Below are 10,610 nucleotides of genomic sequence, written 5' to 3' on the forward strand. Positions count from 1 at the left end.
CTTCAAGCTTTACCTTATTCTGATCGTTCAGAGGGCGATCGCGGAGTCATTGAATGAAGTCCTCCGTTTCTTTCGAAGGTGCGGACCCGCAGTGAGGCAAAGATGACTAAGTGACATATGGAATACGGCGACGACAACATGTCGTAGAAGGAGATAACAGGTGGAGCCAACGACCCACTAAGACTAGTTGGTGTATCCCTTTTTTTATTTTTTAGCAATTTCACTATTAGAGGACTACACGTAATGACATAAAATAAATAAACAAGTCGTTGGCATGATAAAAAGAATTTGCGGTACAACATTTTCATTTTAGAATACTATTCATACAATCTGCTTGGCGGAGATCGTAAGTGACGTCCAATCCCTGCTTAATGACAATGTTGAATATTAGTCGTGGCCCAACAAATACTACCACAGATTCAAAGGGGAAAAAAATTTAAAGGAGAGGTTAGCAAAGAAATATGATGCTTCTACAAACTACCACAGATTCAAGTATCCTATTGCAACCTTTGACAGGCAGTGGACATGTAAGACCTTTTCAAGCTGGTAGCTCGAGCTTTACATTTTTCTTCCAGCTGCAGAACAATAAAAGAAAGTCAGTGTTTTGTACAACTATCAACGTACTCTGGTGATATGAAAAAATGGCAAAGCACCTACCTCTGGAAGTAATAGTAGAAGAAATCAGCATAGAGCAAAGTCTGGATAATCCCTGCGATCCAAGCTGCAGGAGGAGAAAAACATCATGAGTATATGTGCACATTCAACACTGACACAAGAAGATAAAAACCAGATGTATTTAGTTGGCGTAAAAATGTATGACAGATAACACGATAACACATACTGAGGCACCTAATGCACAAATGCAGAGCAACCACATGTAGACATGTCTAGAGAGAGAGAGAGAGAGAGAGAGAGAGAGTCATACTTATCCAGTGGACATAGTGTTCCTCAGTAAAGTAGCGGTAAATCCAGTTCAATATGTATAATGCTCGATAAGCGCTGCAATAAGACATTCAAATTATAGCTCACATATAGCACGAATATGATGCTGGAAAACATGATACGCATAAGAACACAACAAAGCGTTGCGAAAAAAGACAAACTTATAATGTATCAAATCATATGGAACAACAATTTATTTCTGAAGGACCAAACGCAAGTTAAAAGTAGTTTATTACCCAAGGAGGAAAACATATTGTCCTGTTAAGTTGTCAATATTTCTTGTCCTTTGCAACAGCACCAGCTGAGGAAGTATGGCAACTGCTTCCAAATATATGGAAAATGTCCACAGCACCTGCTCAATCAATTTAGTAAAATCACACGAGATTGTGAGCAATGTGAAAATCACGCTCCCTGCTCTGTCATAATCTAATTCATACTATTAATCGGTCAGATAGTTCTACTAAGACATGAACAACATCGAAGCCACAAAACATAGAAGATATAAGGATATCAGCATATTATCCAGTAATAATAAAATGGAACTGAATAGATACCTCTTTAAAAGTGAATTTCTCATTTATAACCAGGGCCAAAATGAGGCAAGGGAGCAGGAGAAAAAGATGGCGAAATGTATCTTGGTCCTTATCATATGATCTCCGAACAATCCTGTGGCACCGTATGTACCAAACAATTGAGAAAGAGCTACCCAAAAATATCAACTTCATCACGGTATTATAAAATGAGATGAAGTTAATAAAAATATCCAAATAGCGGGTTGCAAAGACAAGAGCATAGAGTTCTTGAGTCTTCAAGGAAACACCTGCACGAAAAAAGGGAAGTAGAACTTTCTTAGTCGTAAAGAGACAATATAAGTTTCAAACAGGCATTACATAACAGATTAGTAGGAAAATGGATAGGATATTATACTAAATTATTATCACTCGACAATCAATTTAGCAAAATGATGTACTAGATACAGTCAAATGTTTCAACCTCTTCTAAAAGAATCAGTTTTCAACTCGATGGACTTCTAGGATCACATGATAATTTGCATACACTACTTTAACTCATGCCCCCCCCCCCCCCAAACACTATACATCCAAGCGCCCATCACATAGGTACAACTTTGTCCTTTGTCCTAAATGAATCAGCCAAGCACCCCTCATACACATACCTCTACGCCACCATCCCAATCGGCTTGTTCAAACTCCTTATGAATAAACTTATATTTAATAAAATCTTTCATTTACAAACTCATACATAACATTAACTGTGACGAAGCTCTTTATAATCTTACAACTTGTGTTTCCTTCCAAACTAAATAATATGGTCCATAGGACCACAAACATCAACCACATGACCTCATCCTTGATATGCCTAGTCAGTTTGCACTGCAGAGTTTCTAACTCTCTTTTTTCTGCATGCAAAAGTTCACTTCCAAGCACCAAGGGGAACCTACCCATGTGTGCAAAAAGTATACAAGAAAAGCAAAGAAAATAAAAGTAACAACATAAAGATACTTGAGATAGAAGGGATTGAGAATCTATATACCATCTCTTGCTGCATTGTTTGTTAGCTCTGGGACACATTTTTCCCTATCTCAGGTCTATTGGTGCTTCCAAGACCAACTGTGCTTTACTTTGAGGATGATATAGCAGATTTTTTTTAAAAGAATAAGCCAACGGGTTTAGAGGATCAGTACCAGCTTGTATAAACAAAGGGAAGCGGAAGTATTTTTGAAGGGGTAGGACATTATATGATGGAGATGAAAGGTTCATCTTTGATGTGTCTGTTTGAAATCTCCCCTTTAATTTCTGTGTACAACCTATTTAATTGGGTACACTCCAATGCTTCTTTCAGCAAACCTTCATTCTTTCACATGCCCAAAAGAAGAAATTCTGAATCCGTTTATTACCTTGGGATGAGTGTCTTCATGAAATTTTTATTTAACTAATAGTTATGACTCTTTAAAGCCACCTGTTTATCCAGACTGGTATCATATTACCAAGAACACATAGAAGACCGTCACCGGTGCATTACTACCCCTTTCCCTCCTCAGAAACATACAGCAACCAATTAAACCAGCATCAATAGATGTAAAGGGAAATTGACAAAAACGTCTCACCATCATCTCCATTAAATTCAGAGGTGGTATTTAACTACTTGGAAAACACCACAACCCAGCTATCTTTTACCTAAAAGTACATAAGCAACAAGTAATATAATCTCACTCTCACATAACAAAACTGAAAGTATTACAGTATATGAAATCGTCATAACTCAATCATTCCTACACTCGTATCTTCAACCTAACCCTCGGAAACCTCCAAGTCCAAATCTATATTCAATTCCACACAAAGTAGATCAAATTTTGCAAAACACTGAACCCTAAATCTAATAATGTTTAGCTTCAACGAAGTAAACTCATCGTCCACCAACACAGGGAGCTGAGCCATATAACCCAAAACAGCGAAAATAAACAGAAAAAGCTTCGAAATTTTCATTCGTTTCCGCCATTTTCTCAGCAACCAAACGAAACCCAGAAAACAAAAGTCAGAAAAGAAGGACCAAATGGGAGCAAAATGAAGAGAAATTGAAAGGAGAAAGAGAAAGCTAACCAGCACAGGATTTGATGGTGTGGATCTTGAGGAGCAAAACCAGAACGCTGGCCAAATGGGTCATATCCCCTGCTAATCTGAATATATTCATCTTCTCTGCTACAAAAGATTTCTTCTTCTTCGGCTATGTTATTGATTTTGTAATTTTGCTGGATTTTAGGACAGCAAGAAGATAAATAGACGATGAATAAGTAACTCTTAAAAAATTGGGTTGTGAAAGACAAAATAATTAAAAATGGATTTGTCCAAAAGCTCAAAGGAAAAAACGCAGAATCGAATTTTCATTGGATGGTCGTTTAAATTTTGCCCAACATGTATTACGTTATTGGTCGGATTGTCGTCAATAAAAAAAGACTGGCTAATTTACCCGTAAATAAATAAAATAAAATATTTCTGGTTAATTTGCTGTCAACAGAAAAGTGTCCACCTATTTTCTCCCTCCAAGGACCCCAGATTGCGGTCATGGTAGATGATACACTGAGTAACACAGCTATACACGTATTATACGCGTATATATGCGCATCATGCAAATATTGTTTTCCACATTTTTCAATAAGACGAAATTCTCCTTTTGCGTACACATTTCTCATTTGGTTTTTCGATAAAAGAAACTTGCTCAAAAGTATGTAATTTTGGTTGTGCATAGAATTATTAATTCCGAATGTGATTTTGTAAATTTAAAATAAAATCCCAATAAAATTTGGAGATCAAATTCTCATATGTTTGTATTGCATGCATGAGGTGAAGACACAATTTCCATGGAGCTGAACCTTTTTTCTCTCTCTTGCTCCCGTCCCCTCTTTCTCTCTCACCCACCTTTATAATTAGTTTCACAACATGTTATCAGCACGACATGTCTACCGAAAGAAAGCTTGCCAAAGCTTTTTCACCATCTTCCTCAACATCCAAGTAATCACACCAACCATGTCGAATACTTTTGATCTCAATGATGTAAATTCGTTAAACCAGACTATCCTCCTAGAACCATAGCTATGATGCTCTTGAATTTTATTCAAAGAACTAATTCACGTTTTGGTCATATACATAATGTCAAACATTGCTAAACTCGATTTCACTGCTTTGGATGTGCCTGAAACACAAACTACCTCAAGTGGATTGAAGATGTCATGCTCCATCTCACTGCAAAGGGTATTAAAGCAACCATCAAAGCTTAAGATTCCATGACTTTAAATCATTGAATGAATATAACTCTGAAGTATGTAAAATTCAATCACTACCGAAATATTTTGAAGAAGAGTTGACTGAACATGATCTCTTGGAAAATGCCTATTAGACCTTCCATGCTACGATATTGTCTTGCAGCAGCAATACCAACTGTTGATGAAGAACCATCAGTCATGTTGATTGCTGAGAAGAACAATTAGTCTTCTTGGGAGCACAAAATTTTACTAAATTCTTCAATCTCATTTATGTTGTTAGAACTAAATTCGCGCACATTCGCAGATGGATGTAAAATCTGTACCAACAATTGTGATGGTACAACTTCCTGCTCTGAGTCCAACTCCAACAGTCCAGCCTCTACCACTATCATGCTTGATTCACTGATGAGGAGTCAAACCTTGCTACAAATTCTTGATATTGCTTCGTTGTGTAATTCCATTTCTGAGTGCCACTGTTTGCACATGTTCATATTGATGCCATTCTTGCATATAGAACGTGATATCAAATTATCAACCACTGTTGCTGTGGAGATTGAAACTGAAACTAGTTATACAACTTATACTCAAAGCCTCAAAAAGGTAGTTCAATGTTTGTTTTTTAAATCAAATAAAGAGGTTGACGGTTGCTCCTCAATATCAGCTCTCAAAGGAGAGATGCTAAACGAGAGAGAGAGAGAGAGAGAGAGAGAGAGAGAGAGAGAGAGAGAGAGGTTAGTAGAGATGCTAAATAGCAGCTCTGAGAGTATACAGTAAGCGGGTGAAGAAGATTTCAGATTTTCTATTTGCTTAGATGGAGCATTTGCCTCTCCTGCAAACATGGTTGTCACTTTTGACGACTCTGGAAGTATGTTGTTAAGGTACATTGTGAATGTAACCAACGTTATTTTACTTAATACATGAAACCTCACTGTGAAAAAATGAGACAATGAATGTTCCAACTTCTAACAAAAAATGTATAACCTCTTTTCCGCATTAGGGCAATGCTGTTGCTGTAATTATCTAGAAAATAAAAATAAATAAAATAAACGACCTACACTGGGGCTTTAACTTTAGGCACATAAAAGAACAAGCACAAGGGAGATGGGCATCAAGATTGTTGGGGACTTGGAGTCGAGGGATGCGTTGGAGTTATCGTCAGGGATCATCGAGGTCGATCCGGGAGTGAATCCACCGGGAGTGAGTCCACCTGAGAAGGGTGGTGTGAATGTCGATGTCGGCGTTTGTACATTTGGAACTGTTGGTGGTGTGGAAGGTGAAGTTGTCCCTCCCGCCGCGCTGCAAATTTGCAACAGCATAACGCAGTGTGGTTAAAAAATAATTGAAGTGTCGAACAAAAGACCATAACTTAGGGTTAAAAAAGCATTCTGGATTTTAATTAGCTGCACAAATGAAAGAAAAGGGCTAAAGTGCACTGCTAAATGGACGAGCATAGGACCACTAGGTGGGACATTTCAACTTTTGAGACCATGCTTGGTTGGAATATCTTCACTAAAACTAAAGGTAAAATGACATATATATGACATTGGTGCACCGTGGCATTCTGTGTAAATAGAATAAAAATATTAGTAAGATTTTGTTCACGTGTTATTATATCATTGGTATAGACACTACGTGATTGTATACCTGTGTTTTATAAGTTAAGTTATTCTTAAATTGTAGAGAGAGAAACTCTCTTCTCACATAATCAAAATCTCCATGAATTATAAGGCACAATTATAAGGCAAGGTTGAATCGCATTTTAATGGCTAAGCCAATGTAAAGTTTAACCCACTCTTCCATTTTCTTAATGTAAATACTATTGTTGATTCAATAAAAAAAGACACAAAAGATGACCAGTCAAAACACTTAACAAAGAATAAGAACATTTACATGTGAGATATAGATACAGTCCCAAACTCGACAATGGCCCACATGCACAAGTCTCCTTTTTCATGTTTGAATTTTTGACCGTTAATTGATCTTGGGCCCGTGTTTAAAATTAGAGCCAACTCCGAAGATCTTAGGATCAATGATTCATGTTTGTTTATTATACATTGTACCATCAATTTTTGTCAAATACTATTTGTGTTTAATTTTAAATAAATTTATTTAAAATAATTTCTAACTGTACGATGTACGATAAACGCTATGTACTACTTAAGCAAGTGATTAAGAAAATGTAATTACAGTACATTAAATGTTTCATTAAGAATATAAATAGAATTTATAAGTGAATCATTATTTCAATCTTTTTCTTTAGTTCAAACGAAAGGAGATTTGAACTTAGCATACTGCCCTAGTTAGCATGGCTACATCCAATTTGTAAGTGAAACATAATCGAATTTGAAATCCTACTACATTATTGCCATTGAATATTTTGGTAGGGAAATTTATGGAACAAACCATAACAATACCATCATACAAATTCTCCAATGAATTGGTTCTTTCAGTATTTATAACATACCAAAAAAATAAGGAAAATCTTATTTCAAACAAATCAAATTGGGATTTTCTAGTATGCTCCAAAATATTTTATACACTTGAATTTTTTGTTGTTAAAATCTTGATCAAGAATTTAATGACGAAAATTGAACGGCAAAAAATCTTGATACTCGAGGTACACCGAAGATACACTAGAGTATAATATAATTTTAAATTAAAACAAGGTCTTCAACCAAAATAAAAAAATATAAAAAATAAAACCAAGTTCAAAAAGGTCAAAGTTTGGTGAAGAAAGCAGAACATGAACCAGACAGAGAGCATAGTGATCAGAAGAGTGCATAATGGAGGAGGATTCTCCCTTTCTTATGTCTCTTTTCATCTCTTATATCTTATTTGAACCGCAACGATTAAGTCACGTCAACATTTTATATTAATTTTTTATAAAAATAAAAAGACAAAAAACAAAATGTAAGATCCCACATCGCCAAGGAGTGAGTATCCTGTAAGCCTTATATGTATATTCCTATCTCTACCTAACACGAGGCCTTTTGGGAGCTCACTAGCTTCGGGTTCCGTAAGAACTCCGAAGTTAAGCGAGTTTGCGCGAGAGCAATCCCAGGACGAGTGACCCACTGATAAGTTCTCGTGTGAGTTCCTAGAAACAAAACTGTGAGGGCATGGTTAGGGCCCAAAACGGACAATATCGTGCTACAGTGGAGTCGAGCTCGGGATATGGTGAGGGGTCGGGCCAGGATGTGACAATTGGTATCAGAGCCAATCCTTGGCCAGAAGTGTGCCGACGAGGATGTCAGGCCCCTAAGGGGGGTGGATTGTAAGATCCCACATCGCCCAAGGGTGAGGATCATGTAAGTCTTATATGTATATTCCCATCTCTACCTAGCACAAGGCATTTTGAGAGCTCACTGGCTTCGGGTTCCATAGGAACTCCGAAGTTAAGCGACTTCGTGTGAGAGCAATCCAGGATAGGTGACCCATTGGGAAGTTCTTGTGTGAGTTCCCAAAAACAAAACCGTGAGGGCGTGGTTGGAACTTGGGATGTGGTGAGGGCTCGGGCCGGGATACGACACAAAATGTAAGAAGAGAGGAGAGAAGAAGATAGAAATAGAAGAAGAGGGAATCCTACTTCGTGCATAATTACATTACACCAAAATAGGTGCCATATGCCAGTCACGCTGCCCATAAAAAAGGCAACCAGGTATACCACCACATGTATTCTTGACCATTGGTTTGGCAGTAACTGAGGACAAATCCAATGGTGGGAAATTAAGGTGAAGTCTGATTTCAGAACCAAAATACTAGTCCAATTTCCTAGTCAAGCATGCACCCAGAAAAAATAATTTAAACAAAAAATCAATAAATAGAGTTATAATACACAATTGTGTTTAGAAGAGAGAAAAATTGTGAAACGACTAACGGCAATAAATTTATCGTTAGAAACGGACGACAAGTGTCAGTAACAACATCCCATACAGAAAGCAACGTGACAATCGTCCATAAGAAGTTTCACCCGAAAGACACAAAGTTTCTGTTTTATGTTGTTTCTCTTTTGTCAGGATTCCTTCAGTACAAAGAATTACAGCAACCAAAGAGAAGAGAATGGTTTTCTACAAAGTGTTTTCCTTCTCAATATTCATCATATAAAGCCATGTCTTTATTTTCTAATCTCCTAAAATTTCTAATGAAGAAAAAGAGAAAGATCCAATTGCGTGAACATGAAGAAACTTAATTTCAATCACCATATCAAATTATCAAAACATTCAATAAAGAAATGTACTCAAACTAAACTAGAAATTCATACATTACATTGGTGTATGAGATTCAATTGTTAATATACAGCTAGATTGTAACGTTTAGATTAAAACACATAAATTTAGTCATCCACTGAAACAGTGCATCCTAGGAATAAAATCTAAGACTATTTTTTGGTAAAAGAAATTAAAAGAAAGGGCAAGAGCAACATACCTTGTAGAGGATGGGTACACACAAGATCCATAACCTACACAAAGAAAATTAACAATAATAAACAAATTAGTCCCCATCACAAACAATTATTAAAAATAAAATTACGGGTTTTTTTTCTACAAAATAAAGAAAAAAAAAATATTGTTCTTATTGTTTTTCTGGGTGGGGGCTTGAAAAAAGAAGAGAGAAATGAATGACACACTGGGGTCTGTTTGGGCAATGGTGGCAGTGCCGGAGAAGCCGCAAGAACCAGGGGCCTTAGCCTGGCGCTGGTAATAACTGTCGAAGGCATAAGAGGCATGAGCTTGGATGGTGTTTGGGAGATAACATAGTCCGTCGGATTGGATTGGAGAACAGTCCGCTCCAGCTCCGCATGCATAGTCCAAGGCTGTCTGAAGAGCCTGTGTGCTCGCATCACTCCTAGTCACACACCATGTTGTGCTGGAAGACGTCGGAGAATTTGCTCCGTCCACCGCCAGAATTCCAAGCATACCCATCACTATGACAATGGGTGCGAGGAAGAAGAGAGAGGAGATTAATGGGTGCTGGTTGGAGAGTGAGAGTGGAGCCATGGAAAGAAAGAAAAGTTATGGACTTATAGCTAGGGTGGTCAGAGATATAGCTGCTGCTAAACTAAGTTGGTAAAGGGAGAGAGAGAGCTTTTGCTGTTTTTATCTTTGCTATTTTGGTGCCTGGAGGTGCTTTTCTTTTTCTTTTTCTCTTATTTACTATTTAAATTGATGGCTATCTTTAAGACTAACCTTAACTCTTGGAATAAGTTTCAAAATTTAGCTTCTATTCCCCCATTTCGTTCCAACCCTTAGGCCAAATTCGGATTATGGGTTAGAACTGGAAATTAGGCCAAATACAAACCAAGAAATCAGACTGGGTTAGTGGAGGGCCCGCCACATGTGCGGTGACAAGCCCCGATTTTGCCCATCGCGTAGCGCTAGACGTGCCACACCAATCGGCGAGTACCACACACGTGGGTCTGTTGGCCATAGCCCAACGGCTACTTTTGTCATCTGACGGCCATGATTAATTAGCCCGTTGATTGATCCAACGATCTAGGTTCAAGTTTCTTTTCTTTTTTTTTTAGTTTTATATTTATAAAGTTATTGAATCTAACAGCTAAGATCAAATCTAACAGTAAAAAAAAAAAAAAAAAAAAAGATTTAACGACCCAAATTTAAATCTAGCGGCTAAAATTGTAATAAAAAAATTATTTAACTCCAAATTCACCCAAAAACTCTATAAATACCTATGTATTTGTTCAAACATTCACACAAAACTCACTTTTCTCATAAAATTCTTCCAATTTTTCTTTCTATCATCTTCCAAAACTATTTCTTCCCATTTCCAAATTTTTCAAGATGGCAAAAGATCATATTAAAGGTCGTAATTGGTCATATGAGGAAGAAGATCCTTTGTGCTTGGCATGTGTTTGTATTAGCGAAGATGGTGC

The 10,610-nt window shown here is 37.1% G+C and overlaps 2 protein-coding genes across 3 annotated transcripts; both read right to left on the reverse strand.

The window, feature by feature from the left end:
• Window positions 1–275: 275 nt before the first annotated feature.
• LOC137737236 (ER lumen protein-retaining receptor) lies at window positions 276–3,989 on the reverse strand. Of its 2 annotated transcripts, none has more exons than XM_068476661.2 (6): window positions 3,561–3,989; window positions 1,497–1,762; window positions 1,179–1,294; window positions 926–999; window positions 658–721; window positions 276–575 (listed from the first exon to the last, which is right to left on the reverse strand). In XM_068476661.2, the coding sequence occupies exons 1-6, from the start codon at window positions 3,649–3,651 to the stop codon at window positions 539–541; spliced, it is 648 nt and encodes a 215-aa protein (XP_068332762.2). In that variant the 5' UTR covers window positions 3,652–3,989; the 3' UTR covers window positions 276–538. The 2 variants fall into 2 exon arrangements, with proteins under 2 accessions (XP_068332762.2, XP_088538610.1); XM_088682484.1 differs by lacking the exon at window positions 3,561–3,989 and adding an exon at window positions 2,494–3,137.
• A 1,720-nt stretch (window positions 3,990–5,709) lies between these two features.
• LOC137735948 (glucan endo-1,3-beta-glucosidase 4-like) lies at window positions 5,710–9,779 on the reverse strand. Its single transcript, XM_088682486.1, has 3 exons — window positions 9,348–9,779; window positions 9,146–9,179; window positions 5,710–6,016 (listed from the first exon to the last, which is right to left on the reverse strand). Exons 1-3 carry the CDS (start codon window positions 9,715–9,717, stop codon window positions 5,791–5,793), a joined length of 630 nt encoding a protein of 209 aa, XP_088538612.1. The 5' UTR covers window positions 9,718–9,779; the 3' UTR covers window positions 5,710–5,790.
• Between the last annotated feature and the right edge of the window lie 831 nt (window positions 9,780–10,610).

The sequence above is a fragment of the Pyrus communis genome, chromosome 13 (assembly GCF_041283825.1).
Source record: "Pyrus communis isolate YQ-2024b chromosome 13, ASM4128382v1, whole genome shotgun sequence".
Taxonomy (NCBI): domain Eukaryota; kingdom Viridiplantae; phylum Streptophyta; class Magnoliopsida; order Rosales; family Rosaceae; genus Pyrus; species Pyrus communis.

What these genes read in the sequence shown, in the direction of transcription:
- LOC137735948 (XM_088682486.1), bottom strand. Translation starts at nt 9,717, where the DNA reads ATGGCTCCACTCTCACTCTCCAACCAGCACCCATTAATCTCCTCTCTC. An exon ending in CATTGCCCAAACAGACCCCA is followed by an intron (nt 9,180 to 9,347) that starts GTGTGTCATTCA and finishes TTCTTTGTGTAG; the next exon opens with GTTATGGATCTTGTGTGTAC. An exon ending in GTGTACCCATCCTCTACAAG is followed by an intron (nt 6,017 to 9,145) that starts GTATGTTGCTCT and finishes GCAAATTTGCAG; the next exon opens with CGCGGCGGGAGGGACAACTT.
- LOC137737236 (XM_068476661.2), bottom strand. Translation starts at nt 3,651, where the DNA reads ATGAATATATTCAGATTAGCAGGGGATATGACCCATTTGGCCAGCGTT. An exon ending in CAATATGTTTTCCTCCTTGG is followed by an intron (nt 1,000 to 1,178) that starts GTAATAAACTAC and finishes GTCTTATTGCAG; the next exon opens with CGCTTATCGAGCATTATACA. An exon ending in ACACTATGTCCACTGGATAA is followed by an intron (nt 722 to 925) that starts GTATGACTCTCT and finishes CTCCTCCTGCAG; the next exon opens with CTTGGATCGCAGGGATTATC.